General features: G+C 36.9%; 1 protein-coding gene across 2 annotated transcripts; it reads right to left on the bottom strand.

Annotated features, from left to right (window-relative positions):
* Nucleotides 1-1,211: 1,211 nt before the first annotated feature.
* LOC149218521 (mannitol dehydrogenase-like) lies at nucleotides 1,212-4,184 on the bottom strand. 2 transcript variants are annotated; one of them, XM_089384080.1, is made up of 5 exons: nucleotides 3,879-4,184; nucleotides 3,076-3,159; nucleotides 2,739-2,966; nucleotides 1,997-2,436; nucleotides 1,212-1,810 (listed from the first exon to the last, which is right to left on the bottom strand). In XM_089384080.1, exons 1-5 carry the CDS (start codon nucleotides 3,965-3,967, stop codon nucleotides 1,605-1,607), a joined length of 1,047 nt encoding a protein of 348 aa, XP_089240206.1. In that variant the 5' UTR covers nucleotides 3,968-4,184; the 3' UTR covers nucleotides 1,212-1,604. The 2 variants fall into 2 exon arrangements, with proteins under 2 accessions (XP_089240206.1, XP_089240204.1); XM_089384078.1 differs by having other exon boundaries at nucleotides 3,076-3,189; nucleotides 3,879-4,182.
* Between the last annotated feature and the right edge of the window lie 8,116 nt (nucleotides 4,185-12,300).

Here is a 12,300-nt window from a genome sequence, read left to right as displayed (position 1 = left end):
TTTCAAATAATAAATAAGGTGTATTTTTTAATTCAATTTATATGAAAATGATTTTAATTGTTGATTGTTTGGGTACTTTGAATGACAAAAAATATTGCCTTTTGTTGCATTATTTTGCTTTAAAATGTTTGAAAAAATAAAAAATAAAATCAATATGTTAAACCGACATTTAAAAATGTTGATATACATACTTATATTACACCTACACATCTCCTCTAGACTTAGCTGCACAGCAACATAAATCAATTCTCAAAACCCTACCATTAACTCATGCATGGGGCATTTGGTTAGAGAAAAAGCAAGCAATTTTTTAAGATCCCGGACACTCCTTTCTTTGAATAGCACTACAAAGCTTGAGCATTCAGGAATCAATTCCTTGATTGGTGAAAAAGAAAAAATTGCTTCCAAGCACTAATACAAAGATGTTCAGCTTTCTTCGATGTTGTTGCATAATATCATCCCTCAAAAGGAGGGATTGGTGGCCAAATCTTCATCAACAATTCTCATTTCTTTTCTTTGTGTAGAAATATTGGACTAGGCCCAAATAATTATGTTAAATTATTTTCTTTGAACACTCGTAAAATTTGGAAAAGCATAAAACCTCACCACTCTTAATGTTTATTGCAACTTAAAAGTTGTTATAGAATAGATGACTCACTAGGCTAAGGAACTACACTTTGTTATCTTTATATCAAAATATTCTTAATCATTATACAATTTATACATATAACTTTTGAATACTTCTATAAGGATATAAATCAAAAGGGTGATGACATTTCAAAAAATGGATTCTAAATGGACAAAAACACAACAAAATTTACTCAACACAAAAAAGATCAATCCATTAAATTCTTCTCAACCTTTGGCCATAATTAAAATTTAAAGCTCATATGTACATATTTTTTCTTATTCACACATAGGTTGCAAATTTGGCAACCAAAAACATTATTTTAACAACTCATCTATTATCTATTTTCAAGACTACTCTATATGTATTTTTTTTATTATATACCCTTTATATAGTTATTGAACTGAACATAAAAATAAAATATTCCCTTTCAACTCAACACTGTTATTTTGTATAAAAAAAAAATAATCATGATGTTTTATTTCTAATCATATTTTTTGAGTTGTACCAGGCATGTATGAATGTATATTATTTCCTAAATAATATTAGAGGCTTTTTTTCTCTTCATATTAACAAATTAAAATGAAAAAATAATATATAATAATTTAATATTATAAAATATGATAAACTCAGATCTTTTATTTATTTGTATGGTTACATTACCGACCCTTTGAGATTTAATAAATCCATAGTCTCGTCCGGTCCATGAAAAAAGGCATTTCAATGACTCGCTCAAAACCTGAAATTTATAATGGTAAAGTACGACCGGAGAGCCCTCACATTATGAGTCTCTGACCACAGCAGCAGAAGGTAGCGGTTCCAAATGGCTATATCTCTAGAGACAGCGACCCATTCAGACATTTTTGTTTATCTTGCGTATCTCGCCTAAACAGATTACTCTGTGACACACACATGCATCCTACTCCTATGTTGTTCTTCATTTTCTACCTCTAATGATAATTAAAAACATCACACTTCATTCATGGGATTTGAAACTTTGGGCAGCATCAATTACGAAACGGTACTTCACATCTCCCTTCACCAATCTTTCCATTGCTGTGTTTACATACTCCACTGGAATCTTTTCTATCATGCAACAGATGTTATGCTCTCCACAAAAGTCTAACATTTCCTGAGTTTCCTTCACCCCTCCAATCAAACTGCCCCCTACAAATCGACGGCCTGCACACACCCAAATTAAAAGTGGCTAAAGCCCAAATTCTTGTCCAAAAAAGCAGTAAAGAAATCCAAATATTAGAGATAGCATATCTGCCTAAGCTGTGGATGCCTTTGATACTCTCAGTGCAGTTAAAATATAATTTCGTTTATATCTTTCATCTACAGGACAAAAGGGCAGAAAGGATTTACCCATTACAACAGCCGGAGCAGCAAATTGAACAGGCTTTTCTGGCAAACCAACTATGACCAACTTCCCATTCACCTTCAGCAAATTAAGGAGGGGCTCCACAGGATGATTGGCAGAAACTGTGTCAATAATATAGTCTACAGACTTGGCTGCTGCCTGCATCTGTTTGTCATCTTTGCTGATGACGAAGTAATCTGCCCCTAAAATTTCTCTCGCTTCCTTTTCCTTGCTAGGCGATGTACTTATCACAGTCACTTGCAATCCAAAAGCTTTGCCAAATTTGACAGCCATGTGTCCCAAACCACCAAGCCCCACCACGCCCAGGCTCTTCCCAGGTTCTGTCATTTGGAAATATTTCATGGGGCTGTACACCGTTATTCCCGCACACAGCAATGGTGCAGCGGCGTCCAAGGGCAGATTCTCTGGTACCTTCACCACAAAGCTGCTTACAACCCACAAACCACCCAAATGGTTAAAACCCTATTTAACCAATATAAAGAAAAATAATAATGGCATTTGTCAGATTTTATATGGCAGAGATAACCACCCGTCTCGGCAGGCCCTGGCCGGAACTTGGCTCAATTAAATTTTCTGAGGTTTGTGTCAATTGGGAGATTCCCAAAACTCGCTGATCCGGTGCCAAACATAAGCAGGCATATATGGACAGAAAAGGAAGCCTTTTATGGTAAGTTTAACCTATGCCTAAAAAAAATGGTTGCATGAGTTGGGATAATGATCAATTACCTCTGGTTACAAACCATCAAGGATGAGTAACCTCCAAAAGTGACAGAACCATCAACATCAGTGCTGCCATACGTCCAAATGACCTTCTCACAGTACTGTTCTTGCCCTTTGCTACAAGAATCGCAATGATGGCAACTTCCAACCATACAGCCCACGCCCACACGATCTCCCGCAGAAAAATTCTTCACTTCTGAACCAACGTCAACGACTGTACCTACTATTTCATGGCTGCAAAAAAGTAATTGTAAGTTAAAAGTGAACAGGAATTTCTAGGCATATATCCTTGCTGACTTGCTATTTAATTTGAAGTAGTGTTATAAGAATATAAAGACATTACCCAGGAACCATTGGGTATTGGGAACTATTCCATTCATTACGAATTTGGTGTAGATCAGAGTGACAGATTCCGCAGTATACGACCCTGAAAGTAACATCATGCGGCCCAGTTTCCCTGATAAAATATATATTTTAATTGTAAGTTTTAACTAAAACATTAAAAAACAAAACAAGTTTAGTGGGAAGTTTTAATTAAACGTTTAAAAACCACAACAATCATCCATCCGATCTTTAACATTCTCTCTGCCAACCAATTTATCGACACATCACCGAGAATATAAATCTATCAAAGAAACAACCCCACCTAAACAACGCCATGCTTTGTCCAACCATTCGTATCCGTGTTGACCCAAACAAACATTGGAAAGTAACCGTTCAAGCCTTTTTTTTTTTTTAATAAAAAACAATTACTACCCCACAACCCTGGGATCTTCAACATAACTGTACAAATAGACTTGAAAAGGGGGAAAAATAAAGCGAGAAGAGTGGCACAGGAACATATACTCTTCACCAAATAAACCAATAATTGAATGCAGATACACATAGTGCAAAACAGACAAAACAATGAAGACACCATGAAGCCTTAAACAAATATTCCTTCCTTCAAGGATCGGGATAGGGTATCAAAATTTAATAATAGATAAGAAACAGCTTAGACACGGAACAAACTATACAAGAACTTTCAAAAATCAGAACTCTAAATTCCCTGTAAAACCATTATTTCGACAGTGAGAAAAAGGGGACAAAATTTGTCAGCAAATGGGTATCAATAGAAGCAGTTATGAATGTGAAGAGAGGAAGAACCTGCGAGTGAAATTGAAGGGCGAGAGAATGCCAGATTCGTCCCTGGCAGCCCATCCTTGAACATTAAACCGACCTACTTCCTTCACCATTTTGTCTCTTCACAACACTTTGGAAATAAATTTGATTCACTTAGAAGAAGCAGCTGAGCAGATGAATGCAGAAAGAGCAAATTTAAGGAGGAGGTGGGAGTTGGGATGGGTATTTAAAAGGCCAAGTATGGTCGGTACATTTAGTGCAGAAGCGGAGAAACTTCAAGCCACAACTTCTAAAGATTAGCGGAAGTGGAGAAACTTCACGGCATATGTAGAGGTGGTCCGTTTCTTTTGGGAAACTATGACTTCGTCTCCCGAATCTTTTGGGTTTGTGGATAGAGAGTGGTGGACCACCGCCCATCTTCCACATTTGACGATTGCGATTAATTAGGATGGAGTTTATTAATCATGTTACGGGATGGAGGATGCCGAGTCCGTTTCAAACAATAAGCCTGAAACATTTATTCTCAGTGGGCCGATTTAGTAGCAAATAGATCTCATTTTCAAGCTGAGTATGCTTAAATCTGGTCAAACCAGGAAGAGTAGTTTGAGTTTTATATGATTTAAGTTTCTTAAGGATGACTTTTGTATATTTTAAATTTATCAGAAAAGTTACCAAAATTTCAATTTTATTCAAATATTTGGAAAGATCGGAATTTTGGATTGCCAAAAAAAAATTAGTTTATTAAAACGTCAAATTCATATGATCAAAGATACCAAGTGAGAACACTAATGTGAATATCCACTATAATCGATGCAACATGAAACGTCAAGAAGGAAACTCGTACAGAACTTCTTACAAGAAAAATGTATTGATGAGGAAGACCTCTTTTATTTGCTTACAGCGGTCCCCTTGATGCTATTTCCCTTGTTTCTGTTTTGGGCCATGTGGCACGTCGTGGTCACCTTCATGCTAATTTTCTAGAACTTTCATGCGAGAAATATTGCGTACGTATGCAATGACGAATAAGGTTACAAAGGGGTAATGTAAAGGCTCTTTTGTTCGGTCGAGTGAGCAAAGTGGATTTCTTTTCGAGCTGAAGAGTGATGTTTTTTTTGGGGTAATGAATCAACTTAAATCTATTTTAATTTGGGATTTATTAATCGTTTATATGGATCAAATTTTTAATGGTGTAAGCATTTTTTTGAATGTAAAATTTGAGTAAATGTTTGTATCTTGAAAGTTGATCTCTTGGTGTTTAATATATATATAAGCTGGGTACTTAAACCAGTTTTACTTGAAGCTCTGTTGTTAGACCGTAAAAGCTAATAAGCTTCTTTGCTATATTGTAAAACTCAATTAGAATATATACCTTTGTTTTTATAGGGGTCGAGGATATTAACTATCTTCCGATCTCTTAAACAAAACTCAGTAACCATTGTATCTAAACTAAGTTGTTATGAACATTTGATACACATATTCCAGTGAATTTCATGTGGAGGTTAAAACTAATGGTTGATACAATCTAAATTGAGCAACTCCAATAAATTTTAATGTGGATAAAAAAAATATAAATAAAATGTAGCACTGCATGTACCATATTTTATTTTTTTCGTGCTCGTGTTTCTCTTCACACTGAAGAGTAAAATTTCAAACAATTAAAATAAAATGAATAACATACTAGACATCTTGAAAAAATCTAATCTTTGAAGGGTATGTAACAAAGTGAGAAAAGTTGTTTTTCCCAAGTTTTACCTCGAAGACATGTATCCACGGAGCTATAAAGTCTTTGTGTAGTGTGCCTTTATTGAGTGGTTTTCTTTACATACACATTTTATTTTTTCAATTTTATTTTTATTTTATGTAGTTTGACCATTAGAGAAGAATACAATGGGCAAAACTATGGGTTGCAAAAACCTGAAGCTAAAAAAATTCCGGTAAATTTGCTCTTTTATCTCAATTTTATTTTAATTATTAATTATTATTATTATTTTTAATTTATTTTTTTAATGTAATTTGACCAATTAAACATGTTTACATAACACACACACACACACACACACACACACACACACACACACACACACACATATATATATATATATATATATATATATATATTTATGAGGCTGGCATTTAAAAAATATTCACATATTTAATTCCTACACATCTAACATCTAATGCCTACACATCTACCCCATACTAGGTTGTAGAGCGCATTTCAGCGCAATTAAACATGTTTTCATAGAAAAACTAACTAGCGCACTAACATAAATTAAATGGTGAAGAAAATGTGGATAAGTAGCCATCTACATTTCATGTTATTAATATTAAAAAACCATAAAAAATAATTAAATTATAATTAGTTTTGTGGTAAATAAGTCCTTTCATTAATTAGAAAAGAGTTACATATATATGAATTCTCAAAAAGAAGGCTAAAATCCAAGAGATTCTTGAGACTAGTGAGTTACCTATCAATAACAAATGGCAATCATGACTACATAGAGAACTCATCGAAGATTCAAGATTTCAAGGGGAAATGCCTCTAACAATGGCATGATTTTCCCTAAGTTTGACTAATTGTTCACCATCTTCTTGGATCGGTCCCTTATTTTTTTGTCGCTTGGTTTTTTTGGCTTCTTTGTCTTGCTTAGAGACCACCTTGAAGTTCCTCATTTGAACCCAAAGATTGGTCTGAAAAGAACACAAGCCCAATTGGTATATTTCCTTGTTTCGAAAATAGGTGTTGTACAAAATCCTAGCTTGATGAGCTGATATGTCCTTCATACATTTTCCATGCCATTATTTTGCAACTTCAACCTATTGTGGGTCATCCAAATCCATATCTTCTGGTAGGGCTTCTACTTTAGTTTCTTCTAAAAGGGGCTAACCATTTCTTGTGGTAACAGATTTTGATGGTTCTCTTTAAGAGACTTTTGCAATATTTTGTACGATTTAATGGAGAGTCATGGGATTTTCCTTATGTTGATTATGTGCTTGATTGGATGTTGTTTTTCTTTGGAGACTCCAAAGACGAGAAACTCGAACCTATTTCCAAATCTAGGGATCTAGTCAGGATTTCAGTTACCTCGTGGATGCATATTTCCTCTTCTTTGGGGGAATTTTCCCATATCATTTTCTCTTTTTGAGAAGGGTTTTCTTCAAGAAATTCATTGGTATTCATTGGACAATACCTAATAAGATGTATGTATTTGTGATAATGTATGCATCTAAAGGGTACATGTTCTTAATATATAGACTATTTCTAAGCATTATCATGATAATAAGTATCTATGGAGGTTGGAAGAGGCTCAGAGATATTAATGTAAACACAAACCCAAGCATATGAAGTGCACCTTCTTCTTTTAGTAGTCTCTGATACTTTGAAAAAAGTGGCCAATGGAATTGCTAATTCCTTTAAGGGTTTCGTCCTCCCAATATTCCTTGGAGAGAGAAAAGAGTCATACCCACATTGGGGAAACAAGGAAATATTCGTTCTCCAGATTATATCGCTCCTTCCAAAATCACATGACGAGCCTTGAATTGTTAAAAAAATACACCCCTCCTTCAAAAACCCTCTATCTGTATTCCAAGCCAGAGAAAATGGTTGTGAAGAATCAATTTTCCCCTAGCTCTAATTCTATTTAACACTAGAGGTGCCATTTGTTTCAGATCCACCCAATCATAAGCATTTCAGAGGGCCATAATCTAATGAATTTACACATCAGGGCGTGATCCTACATATATTGGATATATTCTCCAATGTTGCTATATTTAACCTCATATTTCTAATCTTTGCACATCTTTTGGCAAGTAACGCCCTAGATTTCTAGCTTGCCAATATGCACCCAATGGGGGTTTCGCTGCAAAACCAAAAACCCCACTTCTCATAGATTCTCTATGAAAAGGATGTTCAATATGAGGACATTTAAGGGGAATATGAGTATATCTATAATCATTATGAACTCTCCAAACAATTTGGCTAAACAAGGGGGTAGAGCCCCCTCTCGTGAAGCTGAGCATGGATGACTATGCAAAAGAAACACTAAAATTTGTAGAGCAGTGAACCAAATAGAATAGTCTCCTTTTACAAAGTTGTATCATTTTATAGAAAGAAAGAAATAAAATATTTTGAATTCACATAAGTAATTTTTTACATCCACAATAAGAAGAAATGGACTGAAGCTACATTTTGGAGATAGATCTAGTGGCTAATCTTCGATCTACTACAATTAAATTACAATTTTATTTTAATTATTATTGTTTTTGTTGTTGATGTTGTCAATTATAAAAAGATTATTGATATATAAGTCAAGAATGCATATATATTAATAAAAATATGGAACATAGATATTCTTAAGTTGCGAGGATCTGTTAAACCCTAGTTGCACCCTCTTCTCTGATTGCAGCCTTATATGGTGTCCTTTGAGGGGTAGCCCCCCCCTCCTCCACCCGTTCATGATGCTACAGCACTTCAAGTGTTGGCTTAGTGGGTCCTGACCTAGGTTCAGAGTTAGTTTTTCCAAACAAATCCCTACACTACTAGCCCTTTTGACATCAATCCATGGAGCGCAGACTGGAGTCTCACCCGAAGTAGTATGGGGGGATGCTGGAACCAAGTTTCTGCACCCAAAGATCAGTGTAATGTCGTTTATGTTCTGAATCTGCCTTCATGTAGATCAATAAGCCTTTAAGACTTATCGATATAACTCCCTTTAATCAATCTCTAGACCTCCACAAAAATCTACGACTATCTTTCGTGAACCCTGAATAGGTGGATCAACTACTTACGTGTATCAAAGATGACTTATAACCCAGTAATTACTCAGATCGGCTTAAGTGTTCAATAAATTCAACATACAACAAGATAATCTTCGCGTAAACAGTTAGCATCAATTGCATTCATATAACAATACAAATCGTGTAAAGTCGCGCATCAATATATTATTATTCCATAAAACCCATCATTTATCACAATATAAACACATTAATGTAAAATAGAGTAAGCAGACAAAACACAAGAGTTTCTGGAATAATCTCTTTATTAATACTTCAGTTCTACTTACAGACTCAAGACTTTCCCGCGCACTCAGTTGCAGGGGTCCACACACTTAGTTGCGGACTCTACTCTAGGCCTTCACGCAAAAAACTGCAGAGCCTTTCTTATACTCTAAGAATTCTATGCTCTTCCTCTCACTAACCCATTACATTCATCTTCCTCTCTATTGCTTGCTTTAGACATCCTAAGACACACCTATTTATACAATCCCATGGTCCGTGGACCATGGGTAGATCTTCAAAATCTAACTCAACTTACATAAAATAAGGATAGAACCCTTTATGAAACTTTAACTATCTACGTGCTCCATGACCACAACTTGCGGAGACTTTACATTTTATACAACAAAACTTGGGCTTTTGCCCCAAAAATGACCCTAGGGGACCCCATCTCAACAGGTCCCAACACAAAGATTGTGACTCGCCCCCGAGTCACTCTGTTGGCGCGGAGATATTACTGCGAAGACCTCCCAACTCTACTTGTGCCACTGCCACTTGAAACACGCTCTGCGTGGCTACCTGTTTGATTTTCTCAACCAACTGCTTTGTTGTCGATCCTACACTGTCCTCCTTGATTTTCTACTACGTCCTCTGTAAAATTGCCAATTTCTCTTGGATGTTGGTGGAGATAATGTAGGCCTCATCCAATTAGCGGGACCTAGTCCTAACATGATGTCAGTAATGAGTTTTTGATCTAACTCAAGAAACTTATCAAATGCATGGTTTGTGATCAGAGCTTCAAAATACTCGCAATTCATGCACACCAAACAACACAAAACATAAATTCTAAGGATGCAAAGTGTTTTCCGCTGGATGACCACGCGTAATTTATAGGTGAATTTAAATTCAAATTCGACCGTTCCCCCCAAAATCCATCCATAAATGCTGAATTGGAGGTAGATTTTCCAAGATTTCACTCTTAAATTCAGCTTTAAATGTCTTAAATGCTGCCCCCCGCTCCTCTTAACCGTCTCCTGGCAGTAAAATCATGAATAGTGACTATAACGGTTACTTTCTGGCTGCGCTGCATAGTCTCTCCTCCTATAGCACAACTCCCTTCGCACTTCTTCTAGTACTGTGACTTATTTCATTTTCGTGAAGCCCCCTTGTCGTGCAACTCTTCAAACCAAGCATTGTAGTTTATACTCCCGTGCCTCCTTGCTGCTGCCTGGAGCATTAATATGGTGCTACCATCATATAGTCATTGGGCCAGATCCTCAGTGTATGGCTTCAATCGACTTCCATTTACGTTCCCCAGAAATGGATCTCCATTCAACTTTGCGAGCTGAACTACTCCACCATGTGTAATCTCTTTGATAATGTATGGCCCCAGCCAGTGCATCTAAAATATTCTTGGAAACTTATCAAACTTACTCTCGTATAATAAAAATAAATCATTTACTTTGAAGGTGTGCAGTTTGATGTGCCAATCGTGCCAAGCTTTTTCACGTCCCTTCTGAACCTACTGATGGAATCCAGCTAGAAACCTATATTCCTCGAGCTTTGTTAGCTGCACGAGCCTTTCTTCTAAGGCTCTGTGGACCGCCATTCCTGTGAAAGTCGCTATGCATAGACTAGGAACAATGTATTCCATAGGAATTACAACTTCTACACCATAGACCAACCTAATAGGTGTCTGACCTGTAAGCTTCTTATAGGTAGTTCTGTAAGCCCATAACATTGTTGGTACGCACACGTCCCAATCATTCCATTGCACATTACAAACCTTCGTCAGTGCATTCTCCAATGTCTTATTAAAAGCCTCAACCGTTCCATTTTCCTTAGGATGGTATGACGTACTCTTCTGATGCTAAACTTGGAACTCCTCTATCAGCGCGCTGATCATTTCATTGAGAAAATGCATGCCGCGGTAACTCATCAAAATCTTTGAGCAACCAAACCTCGTCAACACATATTCGAATAGGAATTCTACTAATGTTGCCCCAATACAGCCCTTCACAGTCTGTGCCTCCACCCATCTGGTCAAATATTTGGTCGTTGTGATGATATATCGTGCGCTCGTCTTCTTGCCTGGAGGCTGAATCGGCCTTACAAAATCAATTGCCCATTTCTCAAATGGTTGTAGTTTCACCTGTGTATTCAAAGGCAGTTTGTCCCTCCGCGACGACATGCTCATCCTCTAACATGCATCACATGTCGTACAATATGCTTTGGAATCCTTATGCAGCATCGAGCACCACAACCCAACGCGTAAAATCTTCTGCATTGTTGTTTTTCCTACATAATGTCCTCCCGCAACTCCTCCATGAGCTTCAGCGAGGATACTGTGTCTTTCAAAGTCAGGCACATAACATTGAAGTATTTCATATGATTCCATCTTATACAAATGGCCTGCAATAACTGAAAATTATGTCGCACGCACCACAAATTTTTTCTTCTGTTGATTGGTGTATCCCTCTGGAGCTGTCCTTGTGGTTAGAAAGTGGATAATGTCCCCAAAGTGATTTTGGGAACGGGATCCCCCAAGGGAATTTTTGGGGCTTAGAGCCCAGATTTTGGTCAATTTTATAATTCTGATGTCAAGACTCTGCATTTTGTGGGCATGGAGCGCGTAGTTTGTTAAAGAGTCATAGGGTTGTCTGCCCTTAATTTTGTTATTGTAATGTCAGCTGTAGAGATTGTATAAATAGAGCAAGGCTCTAAGTAGTAAAAGAATAGAAGAAGCAATGATGAAGGATTGAGTCATATCTGTGGAGTAAAGTCTAGTTTTGGGTTGTAGAGTAGGAGAAGGCTCTGCAGCTGAGTGCGTAGAGGCCTAGTAGTCCGCAATTGAGTGCGTAGACCCTTGCAGCTAAGTGCACAGGGCAAGTCGAGTCTGTATCAGTTGGAAGTATTAATAAAGAGAAGTTTCCTATCAATTTTGCGTATTTATTTCCTGTTTTATGCATTTGTTATATTGGGTTTGAAATTCACTTCTAATACTTATATGATGCGCGAATGTGTATAATGGTGTTGATTAAGTGAATGCAAGACAGAATGTCTATTTACGTGAAGTTAACTAAGATCAGTTAAAGAAGATAAGTAATATTCATTCTAGGTTAGGAAATAGCGCAGATCGCTGCCATAGCAGCGCAAAACCATTTCATCCCCTGGTTAGGGTTGCGTGAAAGACGATTGTGCCACTTCGTGAGGGTACTGAAGGTTGGGACAGTGCGCAAATTGACCTGCGTGAAGATAGGTCTAGTTGGACTAAATCGACATCACAAACATCTCAAGGGTGCAGAAACTTGGTTCCATCATCCCTCTATATTGCTTTGGGTGAGACTTCAGTGCACGCTCCACAAGCTGATGTCGAAAGGGCCAGTAGTGTAGGGATTTGTTTGGCTAAATAACTCTGAACCTGGGTTAGGCCCCCATAAGCCAACAAATG

This window comes from Pinus tabuliformis, chromosome Q (assembly GCF_031772625.1).
Source record: "Pinus tabuliformis cultivar Carrire ecotype Pingquan chromosome Q, CPIR1, whole genome shotgun sequence".
Lineage (NCBI taxonomy): Eukaryota > Viridiplantae > Streptophyta > Pinopsida > Pinales > Pinaceae > Pinus > Pinus tabuliformis.
Note: the sequence above shows the minus strand (reverse complement) of the source record. Positions and strands in the feature narration are given on the sequence as shown.

Coding starts and splice junctions, on each gene's coding strand:
- LOC149218521 (XM_089384078.1), bottom strand. CDS start 3,967: ATGGTGAAGGAAGTAGGTCGGTTTAATGTTCAAGGATGGGCTGCCAGG. Junction 2,967..3,075: donor CAATACCCAATGGTTCCTGG/GTAATGTCTTTA, acceptor ACTTTTTTGCAG/CCATGAAATAGTAGGTACAG. Junction 1,811..1,996: donor TGCTCCGGCTGTTGTAATGG/GTAAATCCTTTC, acceptor GGGTGTGTGCAG/GCCGTCGATTTGTAGGGGGC.